Genomic DNA, 17,576 nt, shown 5'->3' on the forward strand with positions numbered 1-17,576 from the left:
AACCTCGGCAATCACGGTTAAGCACGCTGTAATGATACTTATGTACCTCGTCACCCACTTCATGCAACTACATTAGTGGTCTAATAATACTTAGCGCGCTCGGCATAGTTCCATCATGCCGCTCAAAGTGTTGCCACAAATTATGCTTAGTTTGCGAAACCCGGTTATCTGGCTGGTGGGGCATGGGAGCCTAAGCTTCAACCAGGGCTGGATTTACAAATGTGGGGGCCCGGGGCCACAGTATTGTGGGGGCCCTCTTTTAGAGGATATTTTTTCCATTGTAGAAAAATCCAGAAAATATGGTAAATTCTTCCAAAAATTAGGGTTGTTATTGAAGAAATTAGGCCGATACAAATACTTTTTGTCCCACCACTGTTTGGCTGGTCGGATAAAAATAATAAAGTATTTAATTTGATCAATATTTAAAACTCATCGGATATGTTAAAGACTTAATCTAGCTATGAAGTCTAGATACGAAGTCTAAAGAGGATTGTAAAAGAAGTTTAATCAAGTAAATAACGCTTTATCCGAGAGTGTTCAAAATATTAGATTCCATTGATCAAGTTGAAATTCATGAGAAAGTCTTTCAAGAAATTCAAAAATAGATTTTACAGGAGACATTTTTGATAAATTCCAGATAAAAATTGCGCTATCTTTGGGGCCGTTATTGCAAAACCTTCAAATAGAATTTCTTGCGGTATCATTGATGAAATCTATAGAGTTGCTGACCGATTACCAGGTTTCCTTTTTTTGTGGAACTTAAGCATAAACATTCCAAACGCCACTTAACGAGAGTAGTTTCTGGTGAACGCGCAGAATAATTGTGAAAAACTGCTTGTGAAACTTCAAGAGGCAAAAAAATCCATAGTGGAATTTTTAGCGGAAATTCTACTAAAAGCTGCTGAAGAAATTTTATCGAAAATCCATAATGAGTTCCTGGTGGAGTTTCTGTTTTACTCTGAATAGAATTATAAGTTAAATTTTATAATAATCTTTGGTGGACGAATTTTTAGCCAATTTAAACAAAAAAAGGTTGGAAAATTTTAAATATTTCAGAATTTTTCAATAATTTCTCCACAAATATCTACTGCAATTTTCATAAGGAACCTATGGATTTGCTAAGAGTTCGCCTTAAATCACACATTCAAGCCAGGAAGAAAAATTCATCATGGATTTAATCACATTGAAGAAAATAGGATCAGATCTCCGCCTAAATCCGACCTTAAATTCTTGCTTGTTCCTTCAAAGAAATATTTCAACAATTCTGGGGTTCGATTTGAATAATTTATAAGTTTGGTAAGCGAAATCAAACTCTACAATTCTAAAAACTTTTCTTTATTCTGATAGAATCACACGCAAATCTTCAAAGAACTATGTAGGAAATTTTTAAAAATAACACCAATAATTTTCGACAGAAATAAACACGAATTTTCAGCAGAAACTTTTCGACTCCCTATTCCATAGCGTTTAAGATTTCATTTAGAACTCAGGTGAAGATTTTCTCATGTATTTTCGTTAAAATAACTTGTGCAATTCACGAGAGTGATCAATTCAAACAATAAAAATCAACTTTCTGGAAAAGTTTAAAATTTTATTAAAAGGCAGATATCTGCTTCTTCCTCATTTGAAGCACAATATTTCAAACACATCATCAAGTACTTGTGATAAAAATTAAATCAAGATGTTTCTACTTTTTTTCGGTTCCCATTAAAAGTAACATTTTGTGGGGGCCCCTGAATTGTGGGGGCCCAGGGCCATGGCCCCCCTGGCCCCCCCTTAAATCCGGCCCTGGCTTCAACTGTTAATGCAATCAGAGACTACTCAGACTTAGACGCGGGCGATCCAATATATGAAGAGTTATCCAAAACGCTCTGGAGAATTCCTAAAGCTCATTCTCATAATGTTAGTAAGCCTAAGATGCCATTAACAGGAGGAAAATGACAAGATAATATAACCATAGACTTAATACTGATATAACATTATATGGTTTATGTAATGTAAAACAATACAACATAACAAAAGAGAACCATTCCAAAACCATTTAATTAAATGTATAACCAGTAGTGAAATTACAATTAAAAACAATATATTTACGATACATTTTACTGTTTGAAACCGTACGTGTACCATACAATGTACGGTATATTAAATTAAAACCCACGTATCAGTTTTTAGAACAATTCATTTACAATATAATGTATGGTTTTTCAAAAATATGTATATGGAGAAAAATATTTTTTTATATTGTTACGATACTTAACAACCCGTATAGTATATTGTAAAAATCTTATTTACAATTTACTGTATGGTGTCTACATTACATTTTATTGTTTTTGTATTTTTATTTTTACAGTAAAAATATGGTTTTAAATAGTACTGTTACAATACAACGTTCGGTTTTTCTACTGTATTTTTCATTTGGGTGGACTTTCATAACGCTGACGGAAAAAATATGTTCAGATGGTCGAATCGAATATTCTACCGTCTACCCCCGTTGGTTTGAACGCAACCTCATGCAAGCCATCGGGGTTCATTTTTAATTTGAACTTTTAGTAACCTTAGGGGTGATACACAAATTATGTCACGCAAAAATTGACCTTTTTCAACCCCCCCCCCCCTCCCCCCTATGTCACACTTTTTGTATGGGACCTCAATATTTTTTGTAAGGGTCGTCACGTTCTGCAACCCTACACCCCCCCCCTCCCCATAAAAGCGTGACGTAATTTGTGTACGACCCCTTATTAGCATCGAAAAACATACGGGTGGATACCATTTTTGCTGAACTTTTTGTTTTGATTCTGCGTTCCGTTTCACCCCGTTCCATGAACAGAATGACGTTTTAGCCTGATCGTTATGTAAACCTCAAAAATTATTCTACTTATTTTTTATAACACGGCCTCAAAATCAGCACGTAATTATACATCATAAATTTTGGTCGTTGATAGAAGCATAGAAGATAGTTTCGACCGGAGGGGTTTGCAGTTTCAAGTAATTGTTTGGTTTGTTTTAAATTGTAAATGGAGGTAGAAAATAAACCAAAATTTGTTAAAAACAAACGGCCTATGGCAGTTGAAACAACAAAGAAATTCATTTATATTCTTTACTGTCAAAAGGAAGTAACCAACATAATGGTCTTTTTTCAAGGGTTCTCAGCATTTTCCAAGTCACGGCCCATTTGACGGTCGCCAAGTGTGATTCTTTCGGTAAATCAAATACACCACCGTCACTGTTTATTTCACATTTCCCAGTTTTTTTTATTAATCACCTCTTTAATATATATTTTACAATACTTTCTGTGTTCCTTCATCCTTATATGACTTACTAATAGGCTTACTTACTTGTAGATAGCTTTGATCTGTTTCTTAAACTATCCGCCATACTTTCTTCTTGTTCTGATCTTTTCCGTGATGCTGTTTGTTTGATCTAACCGCATCACACTATCTCTACTCGATCGCTACTACATATTCATCTCTGGTTTTTGTCTTAAATTTTCTCCTAAAGCCATAAATGGTAATTTCTTGGTTTCCGTTGCTTTAATTTCATCTCATTTGTTTGTATTTCAGCTATTTAGGTACTCCCCGTTCGTGCATTCGTGTGTTCGTTTGTTCGGCAAGGACGAAAAAAATATGACAGAGTAATTGTTTTCCGTATGTATGTTTGTATGTACACGTTCATGCATTGTTGCCTTTTGTTTACTGAAGTGCGCTCTTTTTCTCGCTCGCTATCGCGTTCACCTGAATGTCATCGGCTAAAATATATTTGCTGGCTGAGTAAATAAACGGGAAAAATCTCAATCTGACAATTAATTGAGAGTTGCATTCGGATTTTCGTTTCCGTTGGTTGTCCTCATTTTTTTCGTTTTATTTTATTTTCGGTTTAAAGCATGGATTATTGCCGTTTCGGTGCAGGATTTCGGGAATGAAAGTAATATGCAGAAAAGTTGGGAGAGGAAAATCCCTTGTTTCCAGGGCACAGGGAGGCAGCATCGAACATTCGCAATAAAATCAATTTGTTCGTTTTTTGTTGTCATACAGCAGGGAAGAATGCTTATTGGCAAGTACGTACGCACTCGCCAGCATTGCCAGCATTGAATCCGGATTTCGGATCATTTCTCGCATGTTTTCGATAATGGGTTTTGTTTTAAAATTTTATACTCTTCCCGCTGTTTTATTACTTCATTATGTTGTTCTTTTATTTTTTTCGACTGTGAAGAGAATTTTCGGTTTTTACTGCACTCCAGATGGAGCTGATATGGAGTGGAAACTGACAGGCAAAATGTTTACATAGTAGGCGGTGCACGGAAGAAAGGTGACGGACATCTACCGGCGCACAGTGGAAAATCAGATTTAATTGTTGTGGTGGCATGGCTTGCTGCCTGATGACGATAATAGGTTGGTTTATGCATGGGATCCCGATCTGGCGGCGACGCCTCGTCTTGATGTTGTGTTTGCATGTTTGTGCATTGATGAACAAGTGGTAATTATTCATCAATTATCAATTTGTTCGCCATGCATCATTTCACCGACAGCAAACATCGCATATGGCAGGGTATCAACGGAGGGAAAATCGGGGAGACTGAAAATGGCGGCAACCGCCATTGTTTCTTTCTTTGGTGCTTGCCTGCTATTCTGTACTCACATCAGTTTATTATGTTTTCTTTTTTATATGGTCCCACAAAACAAACCAATGGAAATCAATCAGATTTGCGTATGTTGGTTCTCTACATCTGTCAAGCGTGGCGTTGATTCACTGGTGGATTGATTATTTGAGTTAACGTTGAACTTTTCGTCATTGAAATCATCGTCATCATCAAACATTTGAGAGCAGTTTTTTCGTTCAAAACAAAAGTGTTTACTATGAAAATATATTCACTGTACTCCACATGAGGAATATAATGCAGTGAATATATTTTCATGATCCTTGTTTTGATTTGCAACGAGAAAACTGCTTTTTATTTTGCGAAAAATGATGACGAATGCTTGAGCCTTAAGTACAACTTGATAGTGAGGTTTTGGCAATGCACTCGACGTTCTTTTTTTTAACGGTTCGGTGATAATCTGATCGTTTATAGTTGCCCTAACCGTAATTGTTCTCATATGGTCAGGTGACATTTGCTATGTACAGAAAATATCAATTTGTGACTAATCGGCGGTAAAATAGTTGATTTTGTTTTTGAGTTTAAAACTTGCTGGGCACAAACACACATAGATTTTGTTTTTTTTTTATATCATCAAGCGGACAAATCTGACATTTGGTGCGTGTTGCCGTTTTTCTGTCATGGCATGCTTTGTTTGATGTTTCTTGTGTGATTAGAAAGGCCTATGTTTAAGTTTCGCTTATTTTGATGATTTCTTTGTTGATCTTACCCAGCTATAAAATTTCTTTACTTATCTTATATTTTCATGTGGTTTTCAGTGATTGTTATGTGATAACATTCAATGAATCGCTTTGAATAAATCATAGCAATTTCTTTGCTCTCTGTTTGGAATGATATAATAATGCTCGCGTGGAACTCTATTTTTGAGGACTTATGAGTTGTGCATACTTAAATTAGTTGAACTTAAATCTAAAAAACCTTGCAATAGTTGTGATCTTCTTTTTTTAAGAAAATAAGAATAACGCCCAGTATTAGACTGATCGTGAAACAATTTTTACATCGGTTTCGGTTTACACTTCCATTTTTGTCACTATTGAATGTTTACATTCTATGCATGAGTGCTTTTACAATTTTAAAAATAATTGTTTCCTCCTATCTTTCTTCTACGCAATAAATATGGGTTTCTTGTCCAAAGCTAGCATTTTTCTTTTCCATTAAGGACCAGGTATTTGGAGTACATAGCTCAAAATTTCTGGAGTACCGTTTTTTAGAACCGTTGAACGAATTTAGATGAAAATGCATCACGCTAATTGTTCAGTGGTTGTCAACAGCGTGATGCATTTTAATCCAAATCCGTTCAACGGTTCTAAAAAACGGTGCTCTAGAAATTTTGAGCAATGTACTCCAAATACCTTGTCCTTAAAGTCTCATATTTTTTCATACTTTTCCTTCGCATTTTCTCTCATTTCTTTGGTACAAAATATATGGCTACTTGATTGATAAAATCAAGAAAATGTAACCTCAAAATCGTCAAAAGAAACGCTTCGTCGGTGTTATGTAAGAGATTCTGAAATGTTTAAGTGGTAAAAATTGTCCACAAGTTAAAAAGTAGAATAAAAGGTAGATAATGACTGAATGTGCGATCATAAGTAGTTGTTTCAAACGAATATGATGCCGTGTCGTGCATGGTTGGCTTCATAAATGTGACTGACCGGGAAATTCGACGATAAACTAAAGGAGCTGGAATATTTAGGTAAAATGGTGGTGGTGCTGGTCATTTCTTATTTCGGAAAATCGAGTTTGTTCGGCAGCTGGTATGTTTTCTGCCTGCCACTATATTCTTAGCCTTAATTAGGTGCGTAGATCGCCTAGTGATTTATTGGAATGGAAAACGGAAACAATGCAAATCATGCCGATAAGCCGCTGCCGCCAGTTAATGGAGGTTGCTGCAATGCCGCCGACATCGCCATCACGACCGAAGCAAGTAGGACCAGCAGCAAAGCGCCGCCAGTGGATGATTTATGAAAATAAGGCGCTGCCGCGTCGCTACTACCGAGGCCCAGTAGGCCCTTGTCCAGTAGACCGGCACCGTGGACGGCCGGCTGGGCTGACGGTTCCAGTTCCATGTCTAGTGTGGGGGCGAAAATAGAGAAGAAGGGAAAAGCTAGAATTAGCAAAGTAGGCTGATTGTGTGATTGGAAAGCGGTTTTTGACAAGACTAATGTTTCTTAATTATTCTGATTGTATCATATTCGATTGTTTGTTAGAAATCATCGCCATAAGAAGAGTTTCTGAATGTAGTTTTGCTTTATTAACCTGTCAAAAATCTTTTATTGCATTCTATACCAGTAATGGACAAATGTTCAACATAGTAAGTCGACATTTATCCCAGGCTGCCATGGTTTATTTATTTTTGGGCAAATGTTTGTTATGTGTAATGGGTATTAATTTCAAATTATCTGAAATTGCTTCAAAATGGAACTGGTATTTAACTACTATGAAAAGTGTAGAAAATGCAAGAATTTTACCAAAAATTTACCTAGAACTCCGAACAACGTTTTCGATTGATTGAATTTCAGAAAATAAGTTTTCAGAACTTAATGTGAAAGTCTTCAAATATCTTTAAACAGGCTTCGGAATGTGTAGATTGAAGATTTGACAACGTTTTCTCATATGCTCTGTCACGGTCGCCATATAAGGTGACTCTCTACATTGGTTGATGATTGAAATACGATCGAATATATTCTCAGTACAACTAGATTGAATGTGACTCAAAATATCGTAAGTTCCCACATGCTACATTCTCATGCATGTACAGTAGACGTTCGATAACTGCAACATGTTTACGTTTCACTTAGCGAACAAAATTCGATAACTGCAACGTCAGATAGACGCCAACAACCCATCAATGAATTAAATGCTTTGACTGTTTTCCTACTCTCCGCATCGACCAATGTAGCGCTAGCTTCTATGCGCAAAAGATCGCTAAAAGTAAATCGCAAAAACATTGTATGGCGAATAGCACCTAATGGCGTATTTATCGAAGTGAAACACATTAGTCGAAAAAATATTTGGTAGCGGTTGTGCACAATGATGACCGGTTTGATGCCTACCAAATATTTTTTCGATAAAAGCTTTTTATTTCGAGAAATTCGAGTTTAGATGCTTTTCGCCATACAAAATAAAATGATTTCACTCCAGTTGAGCAACATTGAACGCACTCCCTGCCGGTAATCCATTGACATTAAATGAACACAAAATTCATTCGACTGTTCATTTGGGCTAACTTGGTGCACCGTTTTGACGGATAGCAGTGCGATAACTGCAAATTTGCTGCACTTACCGGACTTGCAGTTAAAAAGCATTGCAGTTAAACCGTTTGCACCGACCGAACGTCTACTGTATTTAATGGTACGCTTGCATTCTTGGTAATCATCGTTTAGTTGATGAGAGTTGCAGTACACATTCGCATTGTTGCAAATATCGAATTTTGTTCGATAAGTGAATCGTAAACATGTTGCAGTTTTCGAACGTCTACTGTGTACAGAATAAAGATATTATTTCATGTTGTAGTAGAGTATACTGTAAAATTTTATCTGACGTTTCGACACCTAAAGCTTGTATCCGTAATAATCGGGACACAGAAGTAAGGCTGTAGCTCTGCAATAAATCGGTAAAATTAGCCAAATAATTGACTGAGAACTATTTGGTGTATGTTTATTATTTGTGCCAAATTTCTTAAAAATCGATACAGTACTTTTAACTGTGGATGAAAAACAAACAGACGTGGTTTTAAGTATTTTGTACAATCATGACCAATTTTCATTCGCATAGTAAATTATTCTTTTACGCTACAGTTCAAAGTTCTGTGATGATAATTATGAAATTTCGTTAGCAGTTATGATACTTATAGAGACACTTTCTTGCAAAATTTCATCAACTTTTATCCATTGGTTTGAAAGCTACTGGTGTTGATAGGGGTGAGTGTTAGTGAAAAACTTTCGTGTTATTCATGTACGATGTTTGCCTATTCATAACTTTTGAATTTCTCTGCCAATCTTCATAAAATTTTCACAGAAGGTAGTTGATTATGTGTATATTATGTCTGCAAAATTTTATGATTATTGGTATAGTACTTTCAACAGTACAATCGAAACAATAAAGGGTGGTGACTAATTGCTGTCTGAGGGGCTAAAATAACGTTCAGTCCCAATACATGTTTCGACTATAAAATTGTTGATAGTGCATCGATGTTTTTGAAATTTTGCCTATAAAACAAACGTAGATTGAGAGGTTTGTATTCAAAATGTCAGCTACTTCCTTTGCCAAATTCATTAGTTACAGCGCTGCCAAGCAAAACTGGGGACTGTACAAAATTCAAAGGCACACATTCTACTCTTTAATTGGTACAACAAAAAGTACTGCACCGATTCACATGAAATTTTGTAGATGAAATGCACACATCTTAAGATGGTATTAGGCCGAGTATGAGCATTTTTAATGTATCTGTTTCAGAGTTACTGCTGCATTTCTGTGTCCCGATACAGGCTTTAAATCGGCCTCTTCTTTAAGGAAACAAAAATTTGTTTTTTTTTTTTTATGAAGAAAACGCTAAATCCGGTGTTGAAACCTCGGACAGGATTGAATAGTTTGTTCTACTAGACTACAAACATGAAACTATCTTCAATCTCTATTTATAGTACCATGGTTTCATTTGTTCATATGTGCTATCACGGTCGCCATGTAATATTGAAGTGTTTCCATATTTAACTTTGGGTTCGTGTTTTCATTACTGTACATGTACATGTACGCTTTAACTACAATGCTTCTTAACGGAAAGTTTGCTAAATGAAACAACTTTGCAGTTATCGCCCCACTATTTGTCAAAACAAAACGTCTACAACAAAGCAATGATTTTTGTATGCACTTTAGTTGCAGTGTGATGTTTCCCAAGTACATATTAGCTGCATTCTGCAGCATCCGACAGTTTCTTGGCGTATGCCAGTTGTTGCAGTTTCGTATTTCATTCGATAAGTGAAACGTAAACATGTTGCAGTTTTCGAACGTCTACTGTGTACAGATTAAAGATATTATTTCTTGTTTTAGTAGAACAAACTGTTTAATTTTGTCCGACGCACAGTGGAAAAAAATAGGTATAAAACGCGAATAAATTCAATATCTCTGCTCGGAGTGGATGGATTCGAATGAATTTTTGAAACAAACTGCATTCACCGCACGATGCTGGAAATCAGTGAATTTAGCTCGTTTTACCCCACTCTCTCTATCATACATCTTTTTGAGAAAATCCTCATCTATTCCCGACTGGAGCACAAAATAAATAAATCATTCAACTCGTATTTGTGTAAAAACTTCCATAGTATCGACAATTTAACATAGGGTTGGTCCTGCTCTTATCGATTGCGTTCCACTCCTGGCGGAGATACATGTGAAATTTCAAAGAAATAGGGGATATCGGGGTTATTTGAAGATATTTCAATTTTTAAAGCCGTGCGGTGAGCCAAATCAGCTCCATTCGATACTACGGAAGTTTTTACACAATCACGACTTTAAAAAAATAATTTATTTTGCAATTCAGAAATTTTCGAAAAAGGCGAAAAGGAGAGAGATTGGGGTAAAACGAGCTAAATACATTGACTTCCAGTATCGTGCGGCAAATGACACGTTCCTTATCTGAAACTATAGATAATTTTACAGTTTGTGTCAAAAATTCATTCAAATCCATCCACTCCGAGCAGAGATATTGAATTTATTCGCGTTTTATCCCTATTTTTTCCCATTGTGCGACGTTTCAACAAAGGACTCACTTCCATCTTCAAGAAAAAAAAATGTTTATTTTTCTCTGAAGAAAACACCGAATCCAGTGTTGAAACGTCGGACAGAATCAAATTCTTTGTTCTACTAGACAACAAATCCGAAACTACATTCAATCTCCATTTACAGTCGGACCATCATAGAAAACATGATTTCATTTTTTAATATGTGCTATCACGGTCGCCATATAGTTGAAGTGTTCCCATCTTCAGCAACTGACACTTTGTTGCAGTTATCGAATTTCATTCTCAATTCAAATTATCAAGCAAGAGTCGTAAATTCCCTTTTTATAATTCTATTACATTTGGCAACACTGAGCCTTGTTAGTTTTGCTTCTTTTTATTCTCCGGACAAACCTTTAATAAAGGCAGAGGTAAAGCTAATTCTTCACTGAGATTTATTCTTAGTTCGGAGTTACGAAAAAGCTTTGGCATGTTATGTTATGGCTTGGTGTGCAAGTCGCTATTAAAGACTTTTGAATCTATGTAAAAAAAAGGAATCAAACTGACATTGTGGAAACTCGAAACAAGTTCTGCTATCAGTTATGCTCTTTTCTAAGCGTTATCCGTTATTTTGAACTTTCATGGATGAATGAAAGTACCCAAAAGCGAGTTCAATCCACTCAACTTCGTGGATGAGTGCGAGTTAATGGAATCGATGTTGAGGTGGCGATTTCCATTAGCGCGGACGCAGACAAAGTACTTAGAGTCGAAATTTTTTTTTATCCAACCATCAATCCAACTCAACTTTTGATACTATGCCACTTACTCAATTTTAGCTTTCCGCATCGATCTGTCAAAGTTGAGTTGTCTCTGACAACAGTTAAAATGGCGAATGGGAGAGGGATACAAAAATGATTTCAAAAGTGATTTTAAAAGTAAAATTTTTACGGAAAGGATTTTTTTGCAATTATTTTGTGAAAAGGTGAACATTTCAGTTGGCTGAAGTATGCTGAAATGGTCTACTTTTCATTGGTACAGGCACCCCAAATTCGAATGACCCAGATATGGTTTCCTTTTTTTCATACGTGTTGTCACGGTCGCCATGTAATCAGTGGTGGAAATTGATCGCGAACGTGTGCTTACGCGCTACAAAAAAATGCCATGGCATCGCAAACCTTTGCTGTGCGATGGTGTTCGTACGTCTGTGGCTCGCGCTCGTACGACACGAACGCCAACGAGTACATCGCATCTTTTGCAAGCGCAATGCTTTTTAATTTTAGAGGTTCGCGGCCGATATTTCTGTAATGAAATCAAATGTTGGTAAACTTTTTCGTCGATATAATTTATTGGAATGGTACCTGACCAGTATAATCAAAAAACACCCAACTAATTACCTTTAAGTGTACAAAAAATGGCATCAAACCAAGTTTTCTACATTGTGATCCTTCTGGCGAACCAACTGCGATTCTGCTCGTTCGACATTTGTTTCGTGTTGGTTCGTCGATCCGGGAAATCGTGAACCGTTCTCTCTTTTTGAGTTCGCGAGCGCGTGAGCAAAGATTGTGTTTGATGCGAACCAAAAAACACGTCAAGCGCATGATGCTTTCCACCACTGCATGTAATACTAAAAGACTCCTGTTTCGACAACGCTGTACAGTATGACCGGTCCTACGCGCGATCAGCAGCGGTCGAGTAGTAGTGTCTCCCAGTCTCCACTAATGTTTCATTGACGGACGAGAGTGGGAAAAATATTCAAAACAAAAACAAGAAAAAGGAGGTAAACACAAATCATGATTGAAATTCATTAAATATGAATGCGTATTAGATGGAATAACTAGTGCATTCTAACGGCTTAGGGTTGAATTGTTGGAGTGTGGTCTGGCATAAAAGCGGGGAAATTGTGATGTTTTTAGGAGGAATTCAAAATAAAATATCATAATATCGTAAGTTGTTTGGTGAATTTATATAGAAAAATTACCAATATTTCCAAAGTCTCTACAAACATGTTCCAATACTCTTGTTTTATAAATCATGAAGTTTGGAATGTCGCAAGCTAGTTTTCGGAGGTGATTTATAGGTTACACCTCTATATCTGTTAAGGAGGTTACCCCAGAACCCTGGTCATAAATACGAAATAAAGGTAAAATACGTAATCTTGATTCCGTTTCCAGAAGAATTTTGTGATCAACTGTCAAAACTTCACAAATTTTCTTTGAAAAAGGCTGAAAACAACAATTTTACAGTTTTTAAATTTTGTGCAAATAAAGGCTCAGGCACATACAGTGTCGGACAAAACAATAAGATCACCAGCCATTTTTAATACAAAATGGCCAAGTTTGACGATGTGATGCTCGGTTTTTAGGGAATCGATTTGGCTGAAATTTTGGCAGTGCCCATGGAGTTATGTGAATTTCGATTTGTATTTAATTGATTTAGTTCTGTTCACTACATCAAAAGTTACAGATATACGAAACGACACAATAATAGGACCACTTTCTGATTGTCATGATCAAAGGATATATGAGAGTATCTGATACTTGATGATTGATAAACAAGTACTAAAATTAAGGATGCCATTTAAATTTGGGGACATTTTTTATTGAATTGACTATAAATAACCATCATGAAAATCTGGTGTTAGAATTTTGTCGCACCGTATATCTATAACTTTGGAAGTAGTGAACAGAACTCAATCAATTTAATAAAAATCAATATTCCCATAATTCCAAGTCAGCTATCAAGATTCCGGCCATATCGGTGTACTAGATTCCGAGTACCATATCGTCAAACTTGGCTATTTTGTATGAAGTAAGACCGGTGGTGTTATTGTTTTGTCCGACACTGTAGGTGCCCAAGTAAACAGTAAGCATTTAAAATAGCATTACTCCAGCATTATAGTAGTCCTTACGACAAGGCACTTAATGCTAATTGGCCGTATATGCGCCTATAGTGCTACCTCACAGCAGATTTTGGCAAAATAATGGGCTGCCTCAGTGGAACACCTTCAGGAACGTCGTATCAAAATGTCAAAGAAGCGTTCGAAATCAAATCATGTATTCAACGTACTTTTTAGTTTTTCAACGTACTTTGTAATATTTTTGCCTACCAGATCATGATACGGCATCAGAGTGCAACGGAGAAATCTTTCTCCGTGGTTGTGAAATACGATGTTTCGTATACGAATAATTCACGCACACATTTGCTCGCATTCTCCCTAGACGAAGACAACTTGTTGATTACATTTTACCACCGAAAAAAAAATGATTTATTCAAATAATTGCACAGGTTTTGCTGCATTCTGCTGCAGTGGAATCCAACTTTGACGTGCCATATAGCTTTTGTGGGATGTGAATTGAAGGTTGGTTCAACAAGTGAATTTGATGAAGTGAAAACTAAACGGTGACGAAGAACGATTTGGCTAGCTGCTGATTTGATGATGATGCTTTCATCGTATGCAAAACGAGAAAAGAAAAACACCTCGCTTGAAACGTGAAATTTCCCGTAATTATTCGATTTCCAGTGCTTTAGGGATTGGTTATTAATAGTCTACACTATTTGCTTCTATCTGATGAGCCATTGGCAAAGGTAAGCTAGAATATCTGTAATTATTGGCAAATTCCTGTCTGATATGATGGGAATAAACGCATATGACGGAGTGAATTTCTATCCTATACCTTGAAAATTCTAATAAAATATCTTTTAAATATTTATTTCGAAACTTTCTTAGAATTAAGCTAAAAGCTACCATGGTATGGAGGACAGATGTTTGGAGCCGAAACATTTTGACAAGAGAATTAAATATGGCAGTTTTAAATTCAAGATGGCGGCTGTTTTATGGAGTTTTGAGCTCTAAAACTCTGCAATATGGATATCTATGGTATGGGGAAAGTAATCGGAGTCCAATAATGGAATTTTTGGTCTCCAATATGGTGGCACAAATTTTAAGATGGCACCTGTTTTATGGAGTTTTGAGCTAAAAAACTATGGAATATGGATATATTTTTGAACACCTGTTTGGAGTTCAAAAATGTCATAGAATCCAATATGGGGTCTCCAGTTAGCCTAGTGGTTAAGGCTATGGATCGCCAATCCGGAGACGGCGGGTTCGATTCCCGTCCCGGTCAGGAAAATTTTCTATACTCCCTGGGCATAGTGTATTATTGTACTTGCCTCACAATATACAAATTCATGCAATGCCAAGTTCCATAAATAACTCACCTTCCGATCGCGTGCTGAAATGGAATATGCTCGACAGCCGGTTCCAGCCGTGTTCATTCCGCGCCTGAACCCGTGCCTCGTAGTTGCTTCCCGGTTGAAGGTTCTTCAGCTGGAAGCTCGTCCGGTGCCGAATTCCGGGCTGATAGCTGTACGGACTGTTATAGTACATGCTGCCTCCGCCACGCATCCCATGGTAGTTGCCCAACATCTCCGGAATGACTACGTTCTCCCACTGTTCACTGCCGTGGTGGCTGCCACTCGGATTGTACCCGCTGCCCCCACTGTGCATCCCATAGCCCTGGTGGGAGTAGATGTGGTTGTCCAGCGGTTTATCGTGAACGGGCGAGTGGAGCAGGTTGTGTTTCGATCCGGACTGCAACCGATAGAACAGACGGTACTCCTCGATGGGCGAGTAGCTCTGCACCGTCCAGGAGATGTTGTACTGGTCCCGGTAGCTGCTCAGCGTTGGCTGCAGCGGTGGTGGAAAGTTAAAAATCGGTTAGAAAAACAACAAAAAAACTATCGATGAAAAAACACAACTTGAAAGTACAAAGGATACAAGATTGATACCGAGTCACGATTCTCGATGATTATGACGAACACGGAGAGAGAGAGAGAGAAAGAGTAACCACACGAGAGCACATTAAATTTTAATTAAAACCACATACCGAATCAAAGTAGCAAACCGTCGGCAGACCGCTCAGGTTCAGGGTGCCACGGTCCTTGCCGAGGCTGTTGGAGGCCTGGCAGGTGTAGTTGCCGAGATCGGAGCGGGTCACATTCCGGATTATGAGACTGTGCTTGTTGCCCCGGACCTGTGTGGAAGGAGGAAAGAAAGGATAAGAATGTGCAAAGGCATTAGTCAGTTAGCTATGTCCGGTCGTTGGAAGGTACAGTTGCGTTCAGAATCTGGTTAACAATACTTTATCTTTCTTCCTGTTTAATAATAAACTGCTGATTTGTCTCGATGTCCATGCTTCGATCACCAAGTTACAAGTTAGTATTTTAAAGATGGGAATCTTCTTTTTTAATTACTAAGAGTGTTTTTTTCAAGGACAGACGCACGCAAAGGCTCTAGGCTCGATCCCTGGACAAATCCTTTTCTCCTACTTTGTAACTTTCTATATGATATCTCCCCATTCTCTATATATTCGTTGGAATCAGAAACGCATTGAATAAGTTGTTTTTCTTTCTTTTTAACTTCACCACAGCGTAGTACAGTCACGATTCATATAGTACGGTTTATTGGTACCAAGGGCCGAGGCGGTAAACGCACGGGTATTCAGCATGACCATGCTGAGGGTGACGGGTTCGATTCCCGGTCGGTCCAGGATCTTTTCGTAAAGGAAATTTCCTTGACTTCCTTGGGCATAGAGTATCTTCGTGCCTGCCACACGATATACACATGCAAAATGGTCATTGGCAGAGGAAGCTCTCAGTTAATAACTGTGGAAGTGCTCATAGAACACTAAGCTGAGAAGCAGGCTTTGTCCCAGGGAGGACGTTACGCCGAGAAGAGGAGAGAGAGAGGAGGAGGTTTATTGGTTCCATACAGAGGGAATCCATACTGTAGGCATGCCTTTCAATTATCTCAAATATCATATGTCACCTGTATTTCCATAGTAAGCATCCGTACTGTAGGAATTCTTCAGCATCAGTATTATAGGAATCCGATAAGACCAAATACGTAGTTAAGATTTTTTTTTATCTGTATTAACGAGATTTTTAGCCCTAGGCTAGTTTATCTCGGGACCCACGCTTTACTTCCCTTCCGAAGGAAGAACTCACATTTTGCGAGTTTGTCGGGAGTGGGATTCGATCCCAGGTCCTCGGCGTGATAGTGAAGAGGTCTAACCATCACACCAGGTCCGCTCCACCGTAGTTAAGATTCTTAAACTGTTCAAACTATCTGAATTTTAAGCCTAAAACTAGGCTACTAGTGAACTGAGCTGCATCATCTTGCGCCTACGAATTGGAAACCCACTCAGTATTTTAGTCATGTTTAAAAAAAAAATCTAGAAAGGATTTTTTGCACGACACTGTTGATATTTCGAGCCGAGTTTGTGCGATATGAGCCTAGAGTGGGTGTATTGCATTCCGTCCTGTCATATGACACCTAAAAGGAGCGCTTCATCGGACAGGGGATCGAGAAGGGGATCCGATGATGCAGAAAGGGAACCCTAGTGTACACGTACAGTAGTGACAGGAAACAGGACCCGAGAAAGCCAAGCAGAAGTCTCTCTCTGCTGCTGCAGCAAGGCACTAGGTAGGTAGGTACGTTCAGGCAGAAACGAGAACGAGAGCGTAATTAATTAAATTATAACGAAACGAGATGAAGCAGAGAAAATTTCCACATTATGCAGTAAAGTTTCATTAAAGTTTCTCCTTGGCCTTCTACTAGTAGGCAAGCAAAACGAAATGTGAGCGGTGTGTGTATGCTCACTTGTTGTGCATACACGTTTGGTTGAGTACGAACAGGAGGCCGCAGGAAGAACGTGTGTGATGGATTTAAAGACTCGAAGCAGGATAAGCGAGAGGCTTTGGGGTAGTGGATACAAACAGTACTATCTCGGTTTGAGCTGAGGAATACTTCGAGAAGAGTTGCCATTACTATTCATGGTACTGAAAACACTTATGCTAGATCGGATAACTGTATTCTACAAAGTCTAGACTAGACTAGACTAGACTAGACTAGACTAGACTAGACTAGACTAGACTAGACTAGACTAGACTAGACTAGACTAGACTAGACTAGACTAGACTAGACTAGACTAGACTAGACTAGACTAGACTAGACTAGACTAGACTAGACTAGACTAGACTAGACTAGACTAGACTAGACTAGACTAGACTAGACTAGACTAGACTAGACTAGACTAGACTAGACTAGACTAGACTAGACTAGACTAGACTAGACTAGACTAGACTAGACTAGACTAGACTAGACTAGACTAGACTAGACTAGACTAGACTAGACTAGACTAGAC

General features: G+C 37.9%; 1 protein-coding gene across 1 annotated transcript; it reads right to left on the reverse strand.

The window, feature by feature from the left end:
* Nucleotides 1–3,223: 3,223 nt before the first annotated feature.
* On the reverse strand, nt 3,224–15,430 carry LOC134289732 (uncharacterized). Its single transcript, XM_062856143.1, has 3 exons — nt 15,258–15,430; nt 14,590–15,058; nt 3,224–6,725 (listed from the first exon to the last, which is right to left on the reverse strand). Exons 2-3 carry the CDS (start codon nt 14,876–14,878, stop codon nt 6,505–6,507), a joined length of 510 nt encoding a protein of 169 aa, XP_062712127.1. The 5' UTR covers nt 14,879–15,058; nt 15,258–15,430; the 3' UTR covers nt 3,224–6,504.
* Between the last annotated feature and the right edge of the window lie 2,146 nt (nt 15,431–17,576).

This window comes from Aedes albopictus, chromosome 3 (genome assembly GCF_035046485.1).
Source record: "Aedes albopictus strain Foshan chromosome 3, AalbF5, whole genome shotgun sequence".
NCBI classification, from domain to species: Eukaryota; Metazoa; Arthropoda; class Insecta; order Diptera; family Culicidae; genus Aedes; species Aedes albopictus.

Coding starts and splice junctions, on each gene's coding strand:
- LOC134289732 (XM_062856143.1), bottom strand. CDS start 14,878: ATGCACAGTGGGGGCAGCGGGTACAATCCGAGTGGCAGCCACCACGGC. Junction 6,726..14,589: donor TTTCAGCACGCGATCGGAAG/GTGAGTTATTTA, acceptor CCCCCACACTAG/ACATGGAACTGGAACCGTCA.